Source organism: Zingiber officinale, chromosome 5A (genome assembly GCF_018446385.1).
Source record: "Zingiber officinale cultivar Zhangliang chromosome 5A, Zo_v1.1, whole genome shotgun sequence".
NCBI classification, from domain to species: Eukaryota; Viridiplantae; Streptophyta; class Magnoliopsida; order Zingiberales; family Zingiberaceae; genus Zingiber; species Zingiber officinale.
In genome coordinates this window covers 94,299,946-94,321,926 of record NC_055994.1, presented here as the reverse complement: position 1 = coordinate 94,321,926, position 21,981 = coordinate 94,299,946, and the positions used below count along the sequence as shown (strand labels likewise).

General features: G+C 41.0%; 2 protein-coding genes across 3 annotated transcripts; both read left to right on the top strand.

Annotated features, from left to right (window-relative positions):
- The first annotated feature begins 474 nt into the window (after positions 1–474).
- LOC121981039 (DUF21 domain-containing protein At2g14520-like) lies at positions 475–9,608 on the top strand. 2 transcript variants are annotated; one of them, XM_042533370.1, is made up of 13 exons: positions 480–820; positions 900–976; positions 1,112–1,195; positions 1,352–1,465; positions 2,457–2,543; positions 3,048–3,187; positions 3,252–3,339; positions 3,877–3,950; positions 5,905–6,077; positions 6,243–6,511; positions 8,352–8,398; positions 8,479–8,716; positions 9,309–9,608. In XM_042533370.1, the coding sequence occupies exons 1-13, from the start codon at positions 637–639 to the stop codon at positions 9,360–9,362; spliced, it is 1,629 nt and encodes a 542-aa protein (XP_042389304.1). In that variant the 5' UTR covers positions 480–636; the 3' UTR covers positions 9,363–9,608. The 2 variants fall into 2 exon arrangements, with proteins under 2 accessions (XP_042389305.1, XP_042389304.1); XM_042533371.1 differs by lacking the exons at positions 8,352–8,398; positions 8,479–8,716; positions 9,309–9,608 and having other exon boundaries at positions 475–820; positions 6,331–6,512.
- A 951-nt stretch (positions 9,609–10,559) lies between these two features.
- Positions 10,560–11,996, top strand: LOC121981041. Its single transcript, XM_042533372.1, has 2 exons — positions 10,560–11,220; positions 11,707–11,996. The coding sequence occupies exons 1-2, from the start codon at positions 10,781–10,783 to the stop codon at positions 11,771–11,773; spliced, it is 507 nt and encodes a 168-aa protein (XP_042389306.1). The 5' UTR covers positions 10,560–10,780; the 3' UTR covers positions 11,774–11,996.
- Positions 11,997–21,981: the final 9,985 nt, after the last annotated feature.

The window sequence follows — 21,981 nt, the reverse complement described above, 5'->3', positions numbered from 1 at the left end:
TTTTTATAATTCAGATATTTAATGTTTTTTAAATCGATTAATAATCATCGATATGATTCTATATAAAATTTTGACAATTAAAATAAATCTAAAAATATGAATGTCTTATCACCTCACACTTAACGTTCCAAGATTATCTTTCCACTGACAAAAATTAACTCAGTATTGTTACCGTGGTTATCAATCTTCTACTGTCTATATTATTATTTTTCAAAAACCTTTTAAATTTAAAATAAGGGATAATTGCCATCCAAAGTTCACTGTTTTTGCGAAATCCCCCTTGAAATATTTCATGATCAAATTATATTTATTTCTATTTAGAGTTGTATATAACCCACAAAATGGCTATTAGCTGATTAAGTACAAAACATGGATTAAAACAAAATTAGTATGTTAATGAAGCAATAATTAAGCAACTAGTGACTTTGATCCGGTCCAAGTCTACTTTTAAAACGCTTAATTCCAATACCATTCCCTCAGACCAGAGTAAAAAGTAAAAACCCACCGCTCTCTCACTGCTCTGCTTCCTCGGATCGTTCGATCGATCGCTCATTCGCTTGCTTGCTTCGAGAGAGCGGGAGAGGTCGGTGCAGTGGTCGTTGGAGGAGGAGAAGGCGGCGGAGGTGGTGGAGGAAGATGGCGGGAGGAGGAGATCATTCCTGCTGCGGTGCGAAGTTCTGGGTGTACTTGATGGTAGCCGTGGGATTGGTCTTGTTCGCCGGCCTCATGTCCGGCCTCACCCTTGGCCTTATGTCCCTCAGCCTCGTCGACCTCGAGGTCCTCGTCAAGGCCGGTCAGCCCAAGGATCGCCGAAACGCCGGTCTACTCCCGATCCCCATTCTCCTCTCTCTAGCTTCTGTTTCTCTTTCTGTGTTTCATTTTACGATTGTTTTCCGTAGCCAAGATCCTGCCCGTGGTGAAGAATCAGCACCTCCTGCTCTGCACGCTGCTGATCGGGAACTCCCTCGCCATGGAGGTCTCTAATAGTGATTTATCTCTTCTGCTGTGTCTCTTTATACGTTAAAAATAGTTTTTTTTTTTGAAAAAAAAAAAGAAATAAAAACTTTTGTTGAAAGGTTCGTTGATTACTTTTTGTTCATTCTTTGTCCAGGCGCTGCCCATATTTCTCGATGCTCTCGTTCCGGCTTGGGGGGCCATCCTGATATCGGTAACTCTTATCCTGGCTTTCGGCGAGGTAATTGGTCGAGATTCGTCGATCCCCTCTATTTCTTTATCCAATCCATGTCAAACTGTGCAGTTTTAGATAGATATATGTGTTTTAGATTGACACGAGTAGCCTATTGGAGAGAGAAAGTTCATTGTGGTTTCTGCATGGTGGTTTTTCTCTCAGATACTTCCTCAATCTGTGTGCTCGCGCTATGGCTTGAGCGTGGGAGCTAAAACAGCAGGAGTTGTTCGCGTGCTTCTTTTGATCTTCTTTCCTGTAGCTTATCCCATCAGCAAGGTTATCATTTGTTGCCTTTTTTACTTGTTGGTACTTATTTAAATGAAGCTCTTCCAGAAAATCAGTGGAAGCTTTTTCCCCTCCTTTTCTTAGATATTTTTTCCTTTAATATTTGTGTGCGTGTATACTCTGCATTATGTTAATGGAAGGATATTAGTTAATATTCTCCTACTGATTTTGTTCAGATCATCTACAAATATTTCCTGATCTGCCACCAATATTTTGTGTACTTGCAATGATATGTTTTCCGTTTAGTACACTAAACATAAAATTTCAATTAGCAAGGAACCATTGATAAGGATGGTTGTGGATGATACCAAGATAACACCTGTGTGTTTTGACAAATTCACGAAGTAGTTCCCTTCAGGGGTTAAAATTTCCATTGTTCAAGAGTTAACATAGGATCAAGCTGCCCATGATGAATAACAGAAAGCTTGCACTGATATTCTCAAAGTCTTAGCTTCAATTTACAATAATAATAGAAGCTGAAAACAAAAATAAAGTAAAAATACCACTAAATTTAGCATCAGAGGAGTAAAACATAGGGTAAATACATTTGGAATCTTATATGTGTACAAAGGATGCTACCGTATGTTAGATCTGTTAAAAATAGATCCAGTCCACATTATTTGTTACAATTCTGTACATTCTATTATACTGTGTGTTCCTATACATCAGCATGAAATTGATTCTTTTCCTCAACCAAGTGGTTGTTTGTTATGTTCCATTAGGATACACACATTATGCTGTGGCTTTCTTATTTCAACCCAGTCATTAGATGGTGGGTTGACACAATTGATAAACATAAGAAACCTTTACTTTGCATGCAAAAATTGTACAATTATTGAATGCTAGAAAACTAGTAAAATGCACTTCAAACTATTATATCTTATGTTGCATGCCTCAATTATTTATTTATTTTTTTATATTTCCCTGCATAGGTATCTTCTATTTGATTGATTTGTTTTGATTTTTACTCTGTTTTGCATAGTTATTGGACTGGCTTTTAGGCAAGGGGCATTTTGCACTTATGAGAAGGGCTGAACTGAAGACACTAGTTGATATGCATGGAAATGAGGTAAGCTTTGAGTTAAGGATCGCTCATTGTTTAGACAGTAGTTTGTTAGAATATGTAGAACTACATATGATTTCGACAGTCACATATGGTTTGGGTTGGTTGTCCTACAGGATAATGCAACTATTTCAAATCTTTGATTTCTGTCGGAGTTGTCTGATGCACAGCATCACCATTTAAATTGGTGAGCACATCGTGACATAATGAAAATATACAAAAGGGGGAGTAATGAAATGAAAAAAATGTTGAACACCATTAGTTCATATGCCGGTGCTAATTTCTGTATCTTTCCTTCTCCAAGTATAATAAACTTAGATCCATTCACGAGAATTACATTTATTATTTCATATCTGAAAAAGAATTTGCTTCCACTGTGAATTTGTTTAAGTTTTTTGACTTTGGGTTTCTTGCTTTTCTGGACTGGTCATTTTAAATTGTCTAAATTTTCTGAATTAATGATTCCATAAAACTTATGGAAACTCTTATGATTCGCTTCTTGATTCTTAGGCAGGGAAGGGCGGTGAACTGACTCATGATGAAACAACTATTATTACTGGTGCTTTGGAGTTGACTCAAAAGGCTGCTAAAGATGCAATGACACCGATATCAGAAACTTTTTCACTTGACATAAATTCTAAACTGGACATGTATGTTACGTTAGTTATTAAAGCCCTTTGATATTCCCCAATGTTAATCTTTATCTATTTTCAGGCTCACTCTAGGTTTAATCATGACAAAAGGCCATAGTCGTGTACCAATTTACTCTGGCAGCCCAACAAACATTATTGGCCTTATCTTGGTAAATTTATTAGATATCATTTATATTCTTGTGTTTCTGGCAATTATTTTGTTAGTTCTTCATTATTGTCTTCAGAATTTTATCCATATTAAAAGAGTTGTAATTGTTGTTCCAAGAACAAATTGAATCTGCAATGCAGCACACTCTCATTACTAAAACATTAAGTGCATTTAAACAAAAGTTTCTCTAAGGGGAACTAAACTTTAAGGATTAGATGTTTCTTAATTATTTCTGTCGTATGAAGGGCAACACAGTCATTACATTTTGGTTCTTGGGAACATTATACATAGTGCTAAATGACCATATATCAGTTAAAACACATGGGAAATGAATTTGGGGAGAAAAGGAGATGGCTTGGTCTGGCTTCAGGAAGTAAGCAAATAATACCGAGACAATATAATGAAAGTAATGAGATGAATCACAAAATCTCCCTCTCTGTTGCAAGCTTGAGTTAATATTCAAATCAGAAATGTATGCTTCTTTTCTCTGTTAATCTGCTCAAGATCCTTCAATTTACATATATTTAGTTGTTCTCAGGTTAAGAATTTGATTACTTGCCGGCCTGAAGATGAAGTTCCTATAAGAAATGTTACTATACGATGGATTCCCAGGTACAACCTAGCCTTTGTATTCAGATATGTTATGAAACAATATCTTTAGATTCGATATATGTTTAAATACTCAAAGTTGTTGAAGTGATAAAGCATGGACTCATCAATGGTTTGCTTCCTTGCCCTTGTCCTCACAAAAACAATGTGAAGGGTTGGACTAACCATACAGATGAACATAAAAAAAATGCAAAAAATATAAGATGCAAACTAACAAAAATTAGCAAGTTTATTATCTTAGTCATGGACCCAAAAGAAGAAATTATGAGCTGAGCTGTGAACTACAAAAACCATGATAAGGTATATGATGAAAAAAACTTGCATATCTATCTGGTGCAACTATCTTCTCTCTTTTTATTTTGACTTTTGTGATGTACATGAACCAATTTTTTTATTTAATTCCTTCGTATAAATGACTTGTGTTTCTTTCTGGTCTTTGTGTGTTTCTGTGTTTGTCTAATTATGCAACAAGGATTTATTTGTTTATTTAGTAAAGTCTGAATATACACATAAGATCGAAATATTATTAATACTGTAATCCTTATCATCTTCCTCTACAATTTCTTCAAAATATTTTATCCTTTGAACATTACTCGTCATCTTGTTGTGTGTGACTGGAAGACAGATCATTTTGCCTACAGATGCAACACAAACTATGCTAAGCATGCCACATGCAACAAGAGAGAAATAGAAGATACCTACTAGGCTAGATTTTAAGAACTAGAACGGGTCAGCCAGTTCAACCGGTTTGAACAGGGAACTACTAATTGTTCCAATCTACTTGAGGTGAAAATGGTAGTAAAGAACCATCCAATTCTGGTTAAAACGGCCAAAACAGTGTCAAACTAAGAAACCGGAAATAGCAGAAATAAGAAATGAAAAATCATATAAATAATAAAAATAGCATGTTGAAGATTGTAACAGAATAAATGGTACAAAAAGCAAAATAAACCCTGAAACAATATCTAAACAAGAAATCTTAAAAAAAAAAAACATTTTAGATGTACTCAATGTCATATTCTACTCTACGATCTCATGCTGTTGCGGAGGATGGATGCATTTCTACTAGGAGATTTGCAATATGAATTAAGTTTCAGCTTCAGATATTCTTAGAGATGGTGAAGAATGAAGAGGAAAATAAAATCGTTATTAGATTAGAACCAGAGATAGGTTTAGAGAGCAAGGAAGAGGTTTAACAGGGAGGACTATTGTGATTGTGCCTCCAACAGAGATTATATATACCTGCAAGAACTGGGGTTGTTGAACTAGCTGGACTTGCCAAATGGGAGATTGGCAAGATCACCATTTAATGGTCCATCCAGTTTTTAAAGCCTTGCTAGGTGACACTGTGCCTAGAGCTTTTATTAAGGCATGTGCTTGCTGCCTTTTATCACGCACCTAGGTGAACTTGTGCGCTCAATTTGTAATGACACACGAGGGATGGAGCTACCTTAGTGCCTAGGTTCCCTTTTCAACCCACTGGGCTTGTGGTCATTTGACTGCATATTGCCTGCATACGTTTTCTAGACTGTGATATATGGGTTTTGTGCCACTTCACAGACATAATTTGGTGCTAATTTTTAGAGAACTATTATTGATCTCCATTTAAGCAAGATTTTAAAGACTCGTTATTGCAGGTTAGGGGACTTCTTTTTTTTGTTGCAGTAGATGCAAAATAGGCATTAGATCAACAAATATAACTATCTGAGGATACATCTTCTCAGAAGGTTAAGCCTAGTAGACAAACCTTTGTACAATAACTAACTAAATATTGTTTGCATTTCCCTTCAAATGCATTATGTGATGCAGACTTACAGTATCACATGTTTCAATATGGCATTCACATTAACTCATGGAGCATGCATCGAAAATTATGCAATTCTTTCACTTTCTATGTCTGGATTATTTCTTCTGCTATGATTTTATAGGATTTGTAAAACTAAATTGGCTTTGCCAGGGTCTTCGGTGATGATCCTCTCTATGACATACTGAATCAATTCCAGCAAGGGCATAGTCATATGGCAGTGGTTGTTAAACGCATAAAAGACAATGACTTGCCTGCTGAGAAGAACAAATCTACTATGCCAGACAGCATAATGGATCAGAGCAGGAATCAAAATGACATCCATGGTATTCCCCCCAAAATTATGACAGTCTTTTTGTTTGTTAATGTGATGAATTTGAACCAGAAAAATAGAGTATCAGATTACTTGATATATGTATATAAATAGGGACTTGCATGTAGTGGAAACTTGTAATTTGTATACTTTGAGGTAGTGATTCCTGATTTTCCAGGCGATGGATCCCAAACAGTTATGTCTGATCATTTGAGTAGCACTATCAATGCATCTCCTGTGAGTAATAATATTCAGCAATTTCATAGTCCTGCAAAGAGAAGCAACATGGAGAAACGTGGGGATGCACGCGCACAGGGCAAGAAATCTGAACGAGGACGGCATGCCAATATTCTTGATGTTAATGCGGACACTCTTCCAAGCTATTCATTAGACGAAGAAGTAGTTGGAATTATAACAATGGAAGATGTTATGGAGGAACTACTACAGGTGGATAATTTTGTAGTGGAAATACTTTTCCCACAATTTTCTAAGCTAGCCTCTTTTATTATTTGCTTAAAATATTCTTCCATTTGCTGAAGTGCAAAGTTCTCATAATTTTTCTGCAAGCTTTCCTGGAAATGAAAGCTTTCATTTTCCTTGTGGTTGTGAGTTGCCTGCAGCTTGGATTGGCACATCAAATTCTCAATGGTTTTCTGATTGAGATCCATTTTCTGGGGTGCTTGCTCCAATATTCACAGTTAATTTTATATGTTATCTGTTAATAGGTCTAGTGAATGCTTGATCATTTCAACAATAATGTTTAAATTACTGTATGTAATAAGATGCTTTATTTGCATTGTATATATTTTTATACTCATGCTTAGGTTTAAAGTCTTTAACGTATAGTATGAAGCCTTAAGGAAATATTTATTACCTTGTTTATGAAAATATCAGAAAAGTTATGTGATTAGGCGATCCTTTAATTGTTTAGAACTGAATATACATTATTTAGAACCGAGTATACATTCATTGCAGTAGTTTACTTCCTCCTTGATGGTATAAAATCTTTTACTTCACTGTGCTTATTGTTTCTGATGAGTAGTTCGTTCAACATCCTATTGCTGCTATGCGTTCAACTTTAATCAGATGATCAAACAGAAGCTAACCACTAACAACTCAACTAATGTAGTTTGTTATGGGCAGTTAACCATTTGTAGATGATGGGTGATATTGCTGTTTCTTTTTTGTTCTAGTGAAAGATAAGTTTGACTTTCAAGCTGCTGCATCCTGAAGCATAACTTGATGCTTCTAGTGAATGTCAAAAGTGACAATTGACAACCAGTTTTAAATGCTCAACTAGCGAGTTCTAGATCACTTGCTATCACTTGAAACATGATATGTCTTTTAACTAAAAATAGAAGAAAACGTCTCCTTTGCTTGCCTCATGCGGCTCCATATCGTCTTCCTTCTACCTTCTAAATTTTGTTTCATGCAGAATATGTCATGAATCTAAATATAGAGCACTCTCTACATGATAATGAGGATAACTGATACTTGGATGTTATTTTAGCAGATTTATAGAAAGACGAATTACTAATTTGTTTGATGACATGATATTTGAAAGCAAAGCATACTAGGGGGTGGTTCTGTTATGAACATTTTGTTCTTTACCTGACTTTTCAGTATTGCTATTATGACGCAATAACAATGACAGTTAAGTTTGGCCGGCTCTGTTTTCTTGAGGCATTATGCAGTTTTTATGTTTTATACCAATGACTTTACAATAGGTAAACCCAAATGCTGGGCATGAAATAACCGTTGCTTTGGTTTTTGTTCTGTTCTGTCTAGTTTCCTAGCAAATTTGTTTGGAGCGGAGCAATCCTGCATAAATGCTTGAATGTTTTTTTTGTGTGTGATTTTTCACTCTTACAGACACTACATAATTATTTGGCTTAGTTTGGTGACGTCATTTTAAATATAAAAATTCTTGGAACTGCATGTAGCACAGTTGATTAAAAAAAAGTTGCTATGATCACATACTTTTTTCATCTGAAACTACAAAATGCTGCAAATCAAAGGTAGTAAAATACTTATAGCCATGTTTGGTCCACGAGTTCGGTTATCTTGATCTCCCCTTTTACCACTTATGTACTATTACAACAAACATTAATTTGGCAATATCATTGTGCAAACCTTGTCTTCTGCCATATGTATTTGATCATCAATAGAACCCACTAGTAACCATCTGCATCCAAAGACCTGGTTCGATTTCACAAATTCCTTGTGCTTGGATAGTTTTTTCATATCCTACATATCACATCTGACACCTTCTGCCTTTGTTTTGTAGGAAGAAATATTGGATGAGACGGATGAGTATGTTGATGTCCACAACAAGTACGTCAAGTCCATGCATCATGTATTCCACTGCTTTTCAGGTGCTCATGAGTATAATTATTTGATCAAATCTTTTGCAGGATTAAGATAAACATGTTACCTACGAGAAGGTCATCGCTTTCTCAGTTCATCCGTCGAACTCCAACGGCCTCTCCTCTATCTCCATGCCATGAGTCTTCTGTACTACGTTCACCTGTTCCTCAGCACGCTCAAATACCTGTTCCAACACCAACCACTCTGAATTCTCCTGGAAAGTCAGTACCAAGTTCACCTTCTCATCTTACAAGTCATGGTCGGAGTTCACCCGCTACTTATCTAGTAAGTAAATAAAAGGATTTGTCATTCTAAATCAAAGACCTTTTATTTTGTATCACTATTGTTGGGTAGCAGCTATCTCTGTCGATGCAACGAAAGATGAATTTCTAACTCATCAAGTTATTTGAAGCTCTTATGTTTTACCAAATTGGTATCCATAGACAAATCTACTAGATAGTTCTGTTTCCAGCATAGTTAAATCTGCATAGCTCGATATCTTCATTTCATGCACTGAAGTAAATCCATTATCTATTAAATAAGACACTTTGTATAACACCCTGTACTTCACAAATCTGGTGTTCATATCTGCATATAGAAGTTGAAGTTAACATTAAAAAACACCAAAGATCTTTCAACAATGCTGCATCTACTCGGCGCTGAAAAGATAGCACAGTTGAGACAACTTATTTTTTCTTCCTAAAAGTACGAAAGTTATCATAATTGACGTTTATCTATCGGGTTGCATACTTATTTTAAAGTTTCTTTTGTCTCCAGAGTCACTTTCTTAACCTTATAATTTACCAATGACAATCTTTTGGAATCATTAGCCAGGCATATTGTTGGTTTTGGACATTGCCTAACCCTTTTTTGTCAGGTGTCAAGAAAATCATACGAGAAGCTGGACAAAAATGGAGAGAGCAACGTCTGATAGTCCTTGGGTAAAACACAAGGTAATCATCATAATCCTCTACTGAAACCACAAACTGGTAGCACAAAGTTATAGATTTTTCTTCATCAATCTGACTACATAATTAATTGTATCTTATAAACAAAATGTATCTTGTATATTAGTTGGAAAAAAATAGTGTTTTTCGAAGGGATGTGTGTTCATATGTATTTTCAAGCTGCAACAATCAGTAATGTTTCTAAAGAGATTGCTTTTGGTTGATTGTAATTGATTTTTCTACTTAATTTGACGCATCAGTTTAACCTTTTGCTATATGGTGATTGTTGATCTGTTCTGTTTTTTTTTTTTTTTTTTTTTTCTTGGAATTTGTGATTAGCCTAAATATTTTTTTCGTGTTTGAAAACATAATTTGGAAGTTTAAATACATGTGACATGCCTGTTATTAAATGGGCATTTTGTCAAATGACACCTGGATTTTAGAATTTCTTAAAAGATACTTTATAGTTTCATATCATACTTTGAATATCATACTTTTCAAAGGGTGTATTTTTATTTCCAAAATATCTCTCTTATTAATTTTTTTTTTCATAAAGTCGAGATAAATATCTCTATTATGTATTAGTCATTATTTTAAAAGTTAGTAGTTATCCGTGATTTATCTCTTTCGTGTTATCTCTATCATAGGAGATTTTTTTAATAAAAAAGATACTTTTAAAAAAAAATGCAATCTTTAAGAAATATGAAATTATAGTTTTTTTTTTTTGAGAAATTTCAAAAATTCAAGTGTTCCTTTTTTAAATATCGTTATTAAATTATTATTTGAATGCCTGAACTAACGGTATTAATAATTAGGCGGTCAAAATAGTAGAGCTTTTACAAACATTAAAGATATTTTGTTGACTTTGAAAAGTATTTTTTTTCAAAAAGAAATAAATTCTGTCCATTTATTTATTTTCATTTTACTTTTTATTCTACTCATTTTCTATTTCGGCGATAATTTCTTGAGTCTAAAAAGTGCTCTCGGGTCAAATACTCTCTTTGTTTTTTATCATTATTTCCCTTTCTCTTTAACTTTATTTATTTAATTATTTTCTGGTAAATATGATTATGCATTTTTTCCCATTTCATTTCATTTCAATTCATTAAGTATCTTTCTAGCCATTAATCTAATGATCATTCTGCCAAGGTAATGGCCACTCTTTATCTTAATTAATTTCTATTATCTCCAAAAAGAAGCAATTAAGCATCTCAAGGACATGTGGAGCATAGTTTTTGTGAGTAACAAAGATTAATTAGTATTTAATTAATCTTTGTGCTAGCTTAAGTATCATTAAGCACCAAATTAAAAGAGATATTAAACTAATCAAATCAAAGGATTCTTGTTGACCAAATTCTAAAGAACTTTTAAAGCAGTGAATCGAAAACTCTTCTCCCAAGCCATGTTGGAAGGCAACGCGGGCTCTGCAACTCCCCTCGGCGGAGCGCCACTCTGGCTCCCCGGAAAGAAGATGGAAGAAGCCGGCTTCATGGCGGCGGCACCGGTGTCTTCGAGAGCCCTGGAGATCGCCAAAAGCCGCGAGGAGCTGCTCCTGCTCCTGCATGACGTCCCTGAATCCGAGTACGAGCTCTCCCTCACCGACCTCGTCGAGCGTCGCTCTCTGGCTCCAGCGGCTGGCAAGGATCAGAAAGGCTCGCCGCCGGTGGCGCGGAAGGAGAAGAAGAAGAAGAAGAGGAGAACCAGCAGCGGCGGCGGAAGCAGCAGTGACGGAGTTCTGCTCAACTTGTACCTACCGTCGTCCTTGTCGCGGAGCCTGACGACGCCGACGAACGGTAGCCGCCGCCGCCCGGCGGCGGCGAAAGAAGAAGACGGCAAGAAGAGGTGAGGTGGAGTAACATTTTAATTTAACCCTCGAACTTAGTTTTTTATTATTATTAGCAACTTGGCCCTCCCAATTTATACTTATTGTCGCAACGCCCTATAATTTAACTATTATTGTAGATTTATCCTTCCATCGATAACAATAATCTCCAAGTAAATAGAGAAAAAATGATTTTATTATTAAAGATCTTAACAATTTGTGGAGTTTGAGTAGGACTTTGTTTACCGGTCTACAGTCAAAAAGAAATGGCAGAAAATAATGCAAAAGAAATCTGAATTCATTGTTTAATTAATTCGCAAAAAAAGAAGAAGAATATTTAACTTTTTGACAAAGAAAACCGTGTACGGAAACAGAGACCAAGAAGAAGCAGAGAGAAAACCAATGACAAACTAGTAAAGTAGTAATACTGAACAATCTGTTGAAAATTTGTTCATAAAAAAAACTCTTTTTTTTTTATTTTGTTTTGTTTTGTTTGATCTTTACAGGGATGCAAAACTGAGGAGTGTTGGGTGTTGGAGTGGCCTATGGCAGAGAGGGAAGAAAAAGAGCTAGCCATGGCTGAGAAAGCTTGAACTGAACCATGGCCTTCATTCTCATTCTGATAGACTCTCACCATTTACAGAGCAACAGCAAAGCTTATGCTTGGAGTTCTAACATCTGTTTACACTTTTTTTTGTTTTTTGTATTTTGTTTTTTGTTTTTTGGTTTTTGTTGTGGGTTTTGTTTGATTACCAATTACAAAACAAACAGTATGAATGAATGTTTGGATAAACCTTCTCAGCAAATTTAAGATCATAAAAATAATATATTTAATCAAGTATTACTATGAAAATAAATGAATAAATTACTTTTAGAGTATTTAATCAATAATACAATTTGGATATGTATCTAATTTATTGATATTTAATATTTATTTAACATATATATATATATATATATATATATATTGATTTTGTCCGAGTGTGAGTAGACGAACGCTGAGAAGATGGTGCTCACGTTGACTGGATGTAGACTGAAGGCGATGCGGACCTCTGACGAGCTAAGCCTGCAACCACAGAGTCGTTAGTGTTGGAACCCCAAGGTTGTTTTGGTGTGATCAACAAGTTAAGTTAGGTCGTGTGTGTTTTTAACCTGGTGTCTAAGTGTGAAGGAACTTAGGAACACAGGTAGTCGAGCGGAAGACGCAGCTAGCGAGAAGGACGGCACGCGGTACGTCCGAGGGACGAGGCGCTGCGGAAGAGTACGCCGGCGGACGAGAAGGAAGCGTGCGGTGGTTCCGAGGGACAAGAAGCCAGAGCGGAAGACTGCTCGAGGAGCAAGAGACGCAGCTAGCAAGAAGGTCGGTACGGGGTGCGACCGAGGGACGAAGACTGTGGATGAGTACGCTGGCGGATGAGAAGGAAGCACGCGGCGATTCTGAGGGGAGAGAAGCCGGAGCGGAAGCCTGCTCGAGAAGATCGGAAGTTGGGTTCGGGTGAGCCTTATTCCGGATGACAAAAATTACCCAAGCGAGCGGAAGACTCGGTCTGAGGCGAATGGAGCCGGAGCAGAAGACCTGGGCTGGAAAAAGTCAATGGGGTTGACTTTTCCAGCCGGGGAACCCGGAACACTCCGGGGCGCCCGGAGTTGACTTTTTCACAAGATCGAGTTTTGACTCGATCTGAACGTTGGGAGATAAAGTTTATCCCCCCAGGGCGCCCGGAACCCTCAGGGCGTCCCGACCAAGGCTATAAATATAGCCTTGGCCAGAAGCTTTTCAACAATTCAGAATTCAAGCATTCTTTCTCATCTTGTGAGCTTTTTCTGTAGTTTAGCTTCTGTTGTGTGCTTCATTATTGTAAAGGCTTCTCCGCCTGAAGGAGATACTAGTGCTACGCTTTCCTTGGATTAACAACCTCCCCGGTTGTAACCAAGTAAATCTCGATGTGCCTTTTACTTTTCTGAGTTATTTTCTGTTTATCTATTTATGCAAGTGTTAGCTTAAGAGTTCGAGAAGGGTTGGTTTTTGTTTTTATATTTACAGGGCTATCCAACCCCCCTTCTAGCCGGCCGCAACGGTCCTACAAGTGGTATCAAAGCCGAGGCGCTTCAGGAGGACTCACCGCCAATCGAAGCAAAGATAATGGTCGGACCAGGCATCCACCCGTCGAAATACGAAGGGGATTTCGCTACTTGAAAAAAATTGATGCAGGTATTTTTCACAACAGATTTTGAATTAATTTTAACAATGAAACTTGACTTTGTAGCTCCAGAGGACAAGGAAAAATATCAATGGACGAAAAAGGAGCAGGTTGACTACGTGGCGAACGACAAAGCAGAATACCATCTGTTAAGCGTTCTTCCGCCACAAGAAGTCAATCGAATCGGCAACTACAACTCCGCGAAAGAACTTTGGGAGAAGTTCCTCGAGCTGCACGAAGGAACTTCCGAAGCCAAGCTCGCTAGACGAGATATGCTTCGCAATCAGCTCACCAGTCTACGATTTGGGGAAGACGAGACAGTCGCACATCTGCAGATCTACACTCGAAATAAAAAAATCATTAACGAACTTTCGAATCTCGGAGAAAAGGTAAGTAACCGAGATTTGCTTAGGTACGCACTGAATTCTTTTCATAGAAATTCCAAATGGGCATCACTAGTAGATGCCTTTTACATTTCGAAAGATTTAGAAAAAATTTCACTAGAAGAATTCTTTTCAACATTTGAAGTGCATGAGTCAAGATGTGCAGGAATGAAGGAGCCCAAGAACAATGTCGCCCTTAAAGCTTCAAGAGACGAACCTGAGTCGGAATCTTCTCTCGACGATGAGGAAATGATAATGATGGTAAGAAGATTCAAGAAAGTTTGTAAATCTAGATCTACTAACCATCCACAGGGGAAAAATAAAAGGATGATCCGTTGCTACCACTGCAACGAAGAAGGGCACGTCAAGGACAACTGCCCCAAGCTGAAGAACAAGGACAAGGAGAAGGGTAAGAAGTCTATCCAAAAGCGAAAGGTCCTAAAGGCGACGTGAGTCGATACGTCGTCGGAGTCGGAAGTCGAGGCATTCTCCAGACTTGCTCTATTGGCAAGTCATCAAGACGACGACTGTGAGTCAAGCTCTTCCGAAATGAGCATCGAGAGCATCGATGAAGGGGAGCCACGTCAGAAGAAAGCAGCAGTTCAGGGGGAGAAACGGACAACGAGATCGACAAGGTAAGTCAGATACGATCTCTTCCTCCCGACAAAATGTTTAAGTTCGTTAAACTTTTAACAAAAAATTGCTACAAATTAAAAAGTGAAAATAAAATTTTAAAAGTAATTCTAGCTAAGTCCTGCCCCTTAGAAGAATTAGACAAATCAAAATTAGAAAATGAGAAATTGAAATCAGAAAATAAAGATCTAAAAATTCAAGAAGATAATTTGAAAAACCATGCATGCTCATCTAATTTTAGAAAATTTAAAAATTTAAATTGGTATTATAAATATCACCAGAGACAAATTAGGAATAACTCTAGAAAATATGTCCCTAAAAATTTTTTAATCAATCCAGTAGGTTGGAACCTATATTAGGTTCCTAAGTCCTGTTTAAATTAAACTATTGATTAGACTTAGAGCTTTTCAGCGAGAAAATTAAATATTGAAATTCTTTATGAGACTTTGTCAAAGGAAGTGGTTGTTGCTCCAATAACCAAGAAGGCCTAGTGTCTCGCCACGACCTGGAAGCCAAAATATTGAAATAAAAATGTTTAATTAACTTTATGATAAAAGCATTAAGGTGGAAATTTAATAATGCTTTAAAAAGTCTTTTAAACATTTTTCTTTCAAATTTTTTACTTAGAATTTCTTTTAGAAAATTTTCTTTACTTAAATTTTTTTTAAGTTAGAATTTTTTTAAAAAAATATATATCTGTATACTTAGAAAAATTTATCGTGCGTAAATTTTTTTTTGGAAAATTCAAAATTTAAGTTAGAAATTTTTTTTTTGCAAATTCTCTAACTTAGAATTAATTTAGGATTTTTTTTAACCCTTAGATTTTTCGGAACCCCAATTTTTTATGTGATCAAAGGGGGAGAAGAAAAAGTATAAGTCTAGGGGGAGCTAGACAAAATTAATTTCTCTATCTTTTTGCACTTAATTGCAAAATTTAGTTAGTTTATTTTCTTGTCTATTTTACTCTACCTTAACTTGGGTTGCTCACATCAAAAGGGGAAGATTGTTAGAACCCCAAGGTTGTTTTGATATGATCAACAAGTTAAGTTAGGTCCTGTGTGTTTTTAACCTGGTGTTTAAGTGTGCAGGAACTTAGGAACACAGGTAGTCGAGCGGAAACGTAGCTAGCGAGAAGGACGGCACGCGGTGCGTCCGAGGGACGAGGCACTGCGAAAGAGTATTCTGGCGGACGAGAAGGAAACGTGCAGTGGTTCCGAGGGATGAGAAGCCAGAGCGGAAGACTGCTCGTGGAGCAAGAGACGCAGCTAGCGAGAAGGTCGGCACGAGGTGCGACCGAGGGACGAAGACTGCGGATGAGTATGCTGGCGGACGAGAAGGAAGCACGCGGCGATTCCGAGGGACAAGAAGCCGGAGCGGAAGCCTGCTCGAGAAGATCAGAAGTTGGGTTCGAATGAGCCCTATTCCGGATGGTAGAAATCATTCAAGCGAGCGGAAGACTTGGCCTGAGGCGAACGGAGCCGGAGCAGAAGACCCGGGCTGGAAAAAGTCAACGGGGTTGACTTTTTCGGTTAGGGCGCCCGGAGCTATCCGAGGCTCCAGTCAGGGCGCCCGGAGCTGTTCGAGGCGCCCGGAGCTATCCGGGGCGCCCAGAGCTGTCCGAGGTGCCCGGAGTTGACTTTTTCACAAGATCGAGTTTTGACTCGATCTGAACGTTGGGAGGATAAAATTTATTCCCCCAGGGCGCCCAGAACCCTCAGGGCACCCCGACCAAGGTTATAAATATAGCCTTAGTCCAGAAGCTTTTCAACAATTCAGAACTCAAGCATTCTTTCTACACTTGTGAGCTTTTTTTATAGTTTAGCTTCTGTTGTGCGCTTTATTGCTGTAAAAGGTTTCTCCACCTGAAGGAGATACTAGTGCTACGCTTTCCTTGGATTAACAATTTCCTCGGTTGTAACCAAGTAAATTTCGGTGTGCCTTTTACTTTTCTGAGTTATTTTCTATTTATCTATTTATGCAAGTGTTAGCCTAAGAGTTCGAGAAGGGTTGGTTTTTGTTTTTGTATTTACAGGGCTATCCAACCCCCCTTCTAGCCGGCCGCAACGATCCTATAGTTAGTGCCGAGCCAGGGAGGGGTTTCCCGACAATGGCCCTCCGACGTTCAAGTCAGCTACCGGCGACAAGCTAATGAAGTAAAGAAGAAAGGAGCAGCAGCGTGGCTCTAGCTACAGTAATAAAAAAACATACCTCCGATGAAACTTTGGGGTTTCTTATATAGAGTTCCCAGGAGGCGCACACACGCTTCTCGAGGTGTGCATACCCCCCAAAGCATACCTGGTAAGGTCATGTCAGAAAAGCGTATCTGATGTCATACCTTAACAGACCGAGCATATCCCTGATGTGACAGTGGAAGCTTCCACCGTACGATCCTCTGCCTGACCATGTCGCTCATCATGCTGCCTGCCGATGACGCTGGTCCCTAGGAAGATACTGTCAACTGCTCCCTTTGTCTGCTATTGGGCCCAACGGGAGAGCCACTCGGCCAATCTGCTGCCAAGGTGATGCCACGGTCGGGTTGAACGCTCGCTCGCCCACTGATTTGATGTCCGCCTCCGCCTTGTCAGGCTAAGGCTCCTTCGCCTGCCGAGTTGAGGCTGCGTTCACTGCTCGGCCGAGCGGGGCGGACGCTCGGCCCTTGTCTTTCCCTGCTTGGGTTTCATGAGCGTCGGAAGCTCGATGTCCGACCGAGCTGAAGTGTCGAGCCGACTACTCTTTCTACTGCTCGGGAAGGTAGTTCGCCCGATCAGACGCCTACCCATGACGTTGATCACTTTGACCTCCTGCTGTGCGGGCCCCACCTTACCACCGGATCACGTGCCTCCCTCTCAAGTCTAGTCGAAGGAGGTTGTAAGTCCGACTGACTGGACAAGTAGTCTGGTGACCGATTGGCTGATCGGCTAATAGGTGAGTTGGATCTTGCTCGGCCTCTGTAGGACTGATTTTTCTCTCCCGATCGGCGCCTCGAGCCTTTGTACTTGGATATTTTCCCTCATCGCTTTCAGAGGGGGCGAACCGGATAGTCAATGCTGGCGCCACCCAAATCTCTTCGGGATACATGCAAATCACCTCCATTAAGGCCGAGCACGCGCCCATTAAATGCTGCCATGTGGGAGGACGCCACGTGTCACCGGCGCAGCCGCCGCACGCCCGAGGTGACAACTGCTGATGTGACATTTGGCGGTTTGAATTCAACGACCAGATGTGCACTCCGATTCCTGTGCCCTAGATCAGATGGCTCCGGTCGGCCGCGTCTATCTTTATAAAGCCTCAGTGTCGCCATTTCGTCCTTCGCGTTTTCTCCGTGTTCTCCGACAGTTCTGCTCCGACAATTCTTCTGCGTCCAGTGCTCCGACGATTCCTCTATGTTCAGTGCTCCGGCGATCCTCTATCTCTTGTAAGCTTTCCATCTCCATTGTTGTTTTCCCGTTGCTCCTTTTCGGTCACCGTACTTTTCAGTTTTGTGTTTTCCGGCCATCTTTTCTTTCATATCCTCTGCCTTTTCGTTTCCTGGCAATGGCGAGCTCCTCGCAGCCGTCTGACCCCGTTTCCGGTCTTTGGTACGCCACCATGGAGACTCGGTTCGATGCGGGCGACGTCGCGCATCTGATAAATGTTTTCGACCTCCCACCAGACCATGAAATAGTTTTAGCCTCCCCGTTCGACCGACCCAACAACCCGCCGAATGACACAGTTTGATTCTTTTGAGACCAATTCGTGGTCGTTCTTTGATTTCCCATTCACCCCTTCATAACCGAGGTCTGTAACTACTTTCGCGTCTCACTCGCCCAGCTCGTCCCTAACTCTTTCCGCCTGTTGTGCAGCGTGGTAGTGTTGTTTCGAGTGCACAATATTCTACTGACCCCTCAGGTCTTCCACTACTTCTACTATCCCAAACAGTTTGAACTGAGCACGTACCTTTTCCAATCTCGGATCGGCCTAGTCTTCTTCGACAAAATGCCCACCTCCAACAAGCACTGGAAGAAGTACTTCTTCTACTTGAGACTCCCCGAGCGACCAAGCTTCCGGACGAAATGGCAGGTCGGGCTTCCCACTCAACCAGATTTGAAGAAGTACAAGACCCGCCCGGACTACCTCCATACTGCTAATATGCTGGCCGGCCTGAAGTTCGACATTCATAAGTTGCTGCCAGAGGGTGTGATGTACGCGTTCGGGCTAAGTCCGATCCGAACGAAGCTCCCGAGCAACCTAGGTATGAACATTTTCAACCTTCTTCCTTTGAGTCTAACTGATTTTGTTCTTCTTTTGCAGTTGACATCATGATGTACGCCCGAGCAACCGACATTATGAAGGCCAAGCAGGCTGAGATTGAAGCAGTTGCGGCCAAGGAGATGGAGCGGCTCGGCTTGACCCCTGTAGGCTCGCAAGAGGGCACAGTTGGGGAGACAACAACTGTGGGTGATGAGGTCGCCGAGCGGACACCCAGTGTAGGAGGGCGCGGCCAACCCAGGATCGGTCCGAGAAGCGCCACCCGTCATCCCTGCTGAGGGCTCGAGATCCTCGGGTGATGAAGTACCGCTCAACCGCAAGAGACGCCAGACGAACGCGCCTTCCCGTTCCGCCACCTCGGTCGTCCAAGCCTTGAAGGGGGAGGCACCCCGTCCCCAGCTCCCGCAATAGTAGAGGCTACCTCTTCCGATCGGACTCCGTCTGTGGCTGAGTTACCAGAGCCGCTCACTGTGCAGTCGATCACTTCTTTGCCACCAGCTAGGCGAAAGATAACATGATTCACTGTCCTTCCAGTCCCCCTGCCCAAACTTCAGGACCGAGCACTTCTTCTCACACGGCGCCGAGCGGGCGACGATCCGTCACCACCACTCTTCGCCTGTCGACGGAGGACTTTCTTGCTCCAGGAGACCAGCCCAGCTCTCCCCAGCATCAAGTCTATTTTCGTAGTTGGCTCGCTCGCTTTTGGGAGGAAGTAGGGCACGAACGCCCATGAAACCCTCGGGCGCGCTTGCTAATAGCCATCTGGAGATGTCCACCGGGGTTAGTATTTTCAACAATCAATTCATAAATTACCTCCGCTCGACACTAATATTTGCTTGTAGTACTGGGTGGAGAATATTGTCATGTGCCAACGGCTGGCACAAGTGGAGGACGAGCTGAAGAAGCTCAAAATTTCTGGAGAAGCCTCCTCCTCCTAGGGGCCACTGGTCGCCCGTCTACAGGCCGAGCTGGAAAAGACCCAACAACTTCTTACGGCGGAGCAGCAGAAATCGGTCGAGCAGGCCAGTAGGCTGGGCCAGATTGAGGCGCAATTGAAGACCTACGACCGGAAACTCAATTTGGCTTCCACAAGGAAATGACGGGCCATCGCCGATCTAGAAGGGAAGAACAAGGAGGCCCGACAGTTGGCTGAGGATCTGAAGAACGTGGAGAACTCTCTAGCTGCCGAGCGAGAGAGACGCTCGGCTAAGGAGGCTGAGCTTCAAGGCCATGTAAAGCGCCTCGAAGAAGAGCTGACGGCCTCCCGTGCTGCACTGACTACCTACTAGGAGGCTGAGCCAGGTCGCTTCGCAGTCCTAAAGCAACAATACCTCCGCTTGCACCAATTCTTGGAGAAGGCGATCAATTGGATTGTCCATTCGTTTGAGCTGGCAATCGACGCTACGCTCCTCTAGCTTAAGATGAACAGCCATATTTCTGAAGCTCTGTCCGACAAGGATGTCGACCGCGTCAAGCTCCTCGAGTCCATTCCTGATGAAGCATTTGATTATATTGAGTGAGCGGAGGGCTTGTAGAGAGCATATTTTTTGTAAGCTTTGAATGTACTCCTGCCGTTCGGCGGTGTTTAACCTATTAATGAAATCTTTTTGTGCTCTTTCCTCATATGCTATATTTTTGCTAGTATTCAGCTGTGTAGTTTTGATCGGCTGTTACGACCGTACTTTCATTATTTAAATATTCTCTAGGATTATACCTCCGGGGTTTATAGTCGTCACTCGACTCTAGGTTTTAACGTCTCCGCTAGATGATCTTCTAAGGAAGGAGTTTAAGGTCGCCGCTCAACCGTCGATGGAGATATCGGTTTAACGTTGCCGCTCGATGATTTGGTGAAGACCGGGGTTTAAGGTCGCCGCTCGACCGTCGATGAAGATATGAGTTTAACGTCGTCGCTCGAAGATTTGGTGAAGACTGGGGTTTAAGGTTGCCGCTCGATCGTCGATGGAGACATGGGTTTAACGTCGTCGCTCGACGATTTGGTGAAGACCGAGATTTAAGGTCGTCACTCGACCGTCGATGGAGACATGGGTTTAACGTCGCCGCTCGACGATTTAGTGAAGATCGGAGTTTAAGGTCCCCTCTCGACCGTCGATGGAGACATGAGATTAACGTCGCCGCTCGACGATTTGGTGAAGACCGGGGTTTAAGACCGTCGATGGAGATATGGGTTTTATGTCGCCGCTCGACGATTTGGTAAGACTGGGGTTTAAGGTCGTCGCTCGACCGTCGATGGAGACATGGGTTTTAAGTCGCCGCTCGACGATTATTTGGGTAACCTTTCATTTTTCATTTCAATCCTGCAATCAAAGGGCACAGGAAAATGAAAAGTACACCTCAATTACATTGACACACCTTTCATCCAGTTTGGTACGGCTGGAAGTGGTTCGCGCTCCAAGGGCGTTCTAACCGTCGCCTGTCTTCATCCTCTAGGTAGTAGGTGTAGGACCGTTGCGGCCGGTTAGAATGGGGGTTGGATAGCTTGCTAAAATAAGACAACCCTTTCTCGAACTCTCAACAGTACACTTGTATAAAATTAAAGCAATAAATAAAAAGAAGAAAGAAAGAGACGGAAGGTTTTTACTTGGTTACAACCAAGGAGGTTTTAATCCAAGGAATGTAGCACTAGTATCTCCTTCAGACGGAGAAGCTTCTTACAGCAGTGAAAGCGTAAAATAGAGAAGCTAATCTAGAACAGTAGCATACAAGTGTTGGAAATGGAATGCACTGAGTTGATGAAAAGCTTCTGGACCAAGGGTATATTTATAGCCTTGGTCGGGCCCCTGAAGGGGTTCCAAGCGTCCTCGGGGGATAAAACTTTATCCCCAACGTTCAGATCGCGTTTGACACGATCTGGTCAACAAAACAGGTCCGGGCGCCATGAAGGGCTCCGGGCGCCCTAGAGCCTAAAGTCAACTGATGTTGACTTTTTCATCCGGGGACCACTGCTCCGGTTTTGTTCGGCTCGGCCCGAGTCTTCTACTCCGGATCCGCTCGCTTGGGTGATCTCTGCCATTTGGAAAAAGGGCTCACACGAACCCAAGTTTCCGGTCTTCTCGAGTGGACTTCCCTCCAGCTTCTCGTCCCTCGAAATCGCCGCGTGTTTCCTTCTCGTCCGCTGGCGTACTCATCCGCAGTCTTCGTCCCTCGGACGCACCGCGTGCCTTCCTTCTCGCTAGCTGCGTCTCTTGCTCCCCGAGCTGTTAGAGTGTATACTAAAAGCCTAGCTTTTGGTATAAACATTTATCTAGTAATAAGAATCACATTGGTCAAATGTCTACATTTATGATAAATGTAGTTG

Coding starts and splice junctions, on each gene's coding strand:
- LOC121981039 (XM_042533370.1), top strand. CDS start 637: ATGGCGGGAGGAGGAGATCATTCCTGCTGCGGTGCGAAGTTCTGGGTG. Junction 3,188..3,251: donor ATAAATTCTAAACTGGACAT/GTATGTTACGTT, acceptor ATCTATTTTCAG/GCTCACTCTAGGTTTAATCA. Junction 3,951..5,904: donor ACTATACGATGGATTCCCAG/GTACAACCTAGC, acceptor TGGCTTTGCCAG/GGTCTTCGGTGATGATCCTC.
- LOC121981041 (XM_042533372.1), top strand. CDS start 10,781: ATGTTGGAAGGCAACGCGGGCTCTGCAACTCCCCTCGGCGGAGCGCCA. Junction 11,221..11,706: donor GAAGAAGACGGCAAGAAGAG/GTGAGGTGGAGT, acceptor TGATCTTTACAG/GGATGCAAAACTGAGGAGTG.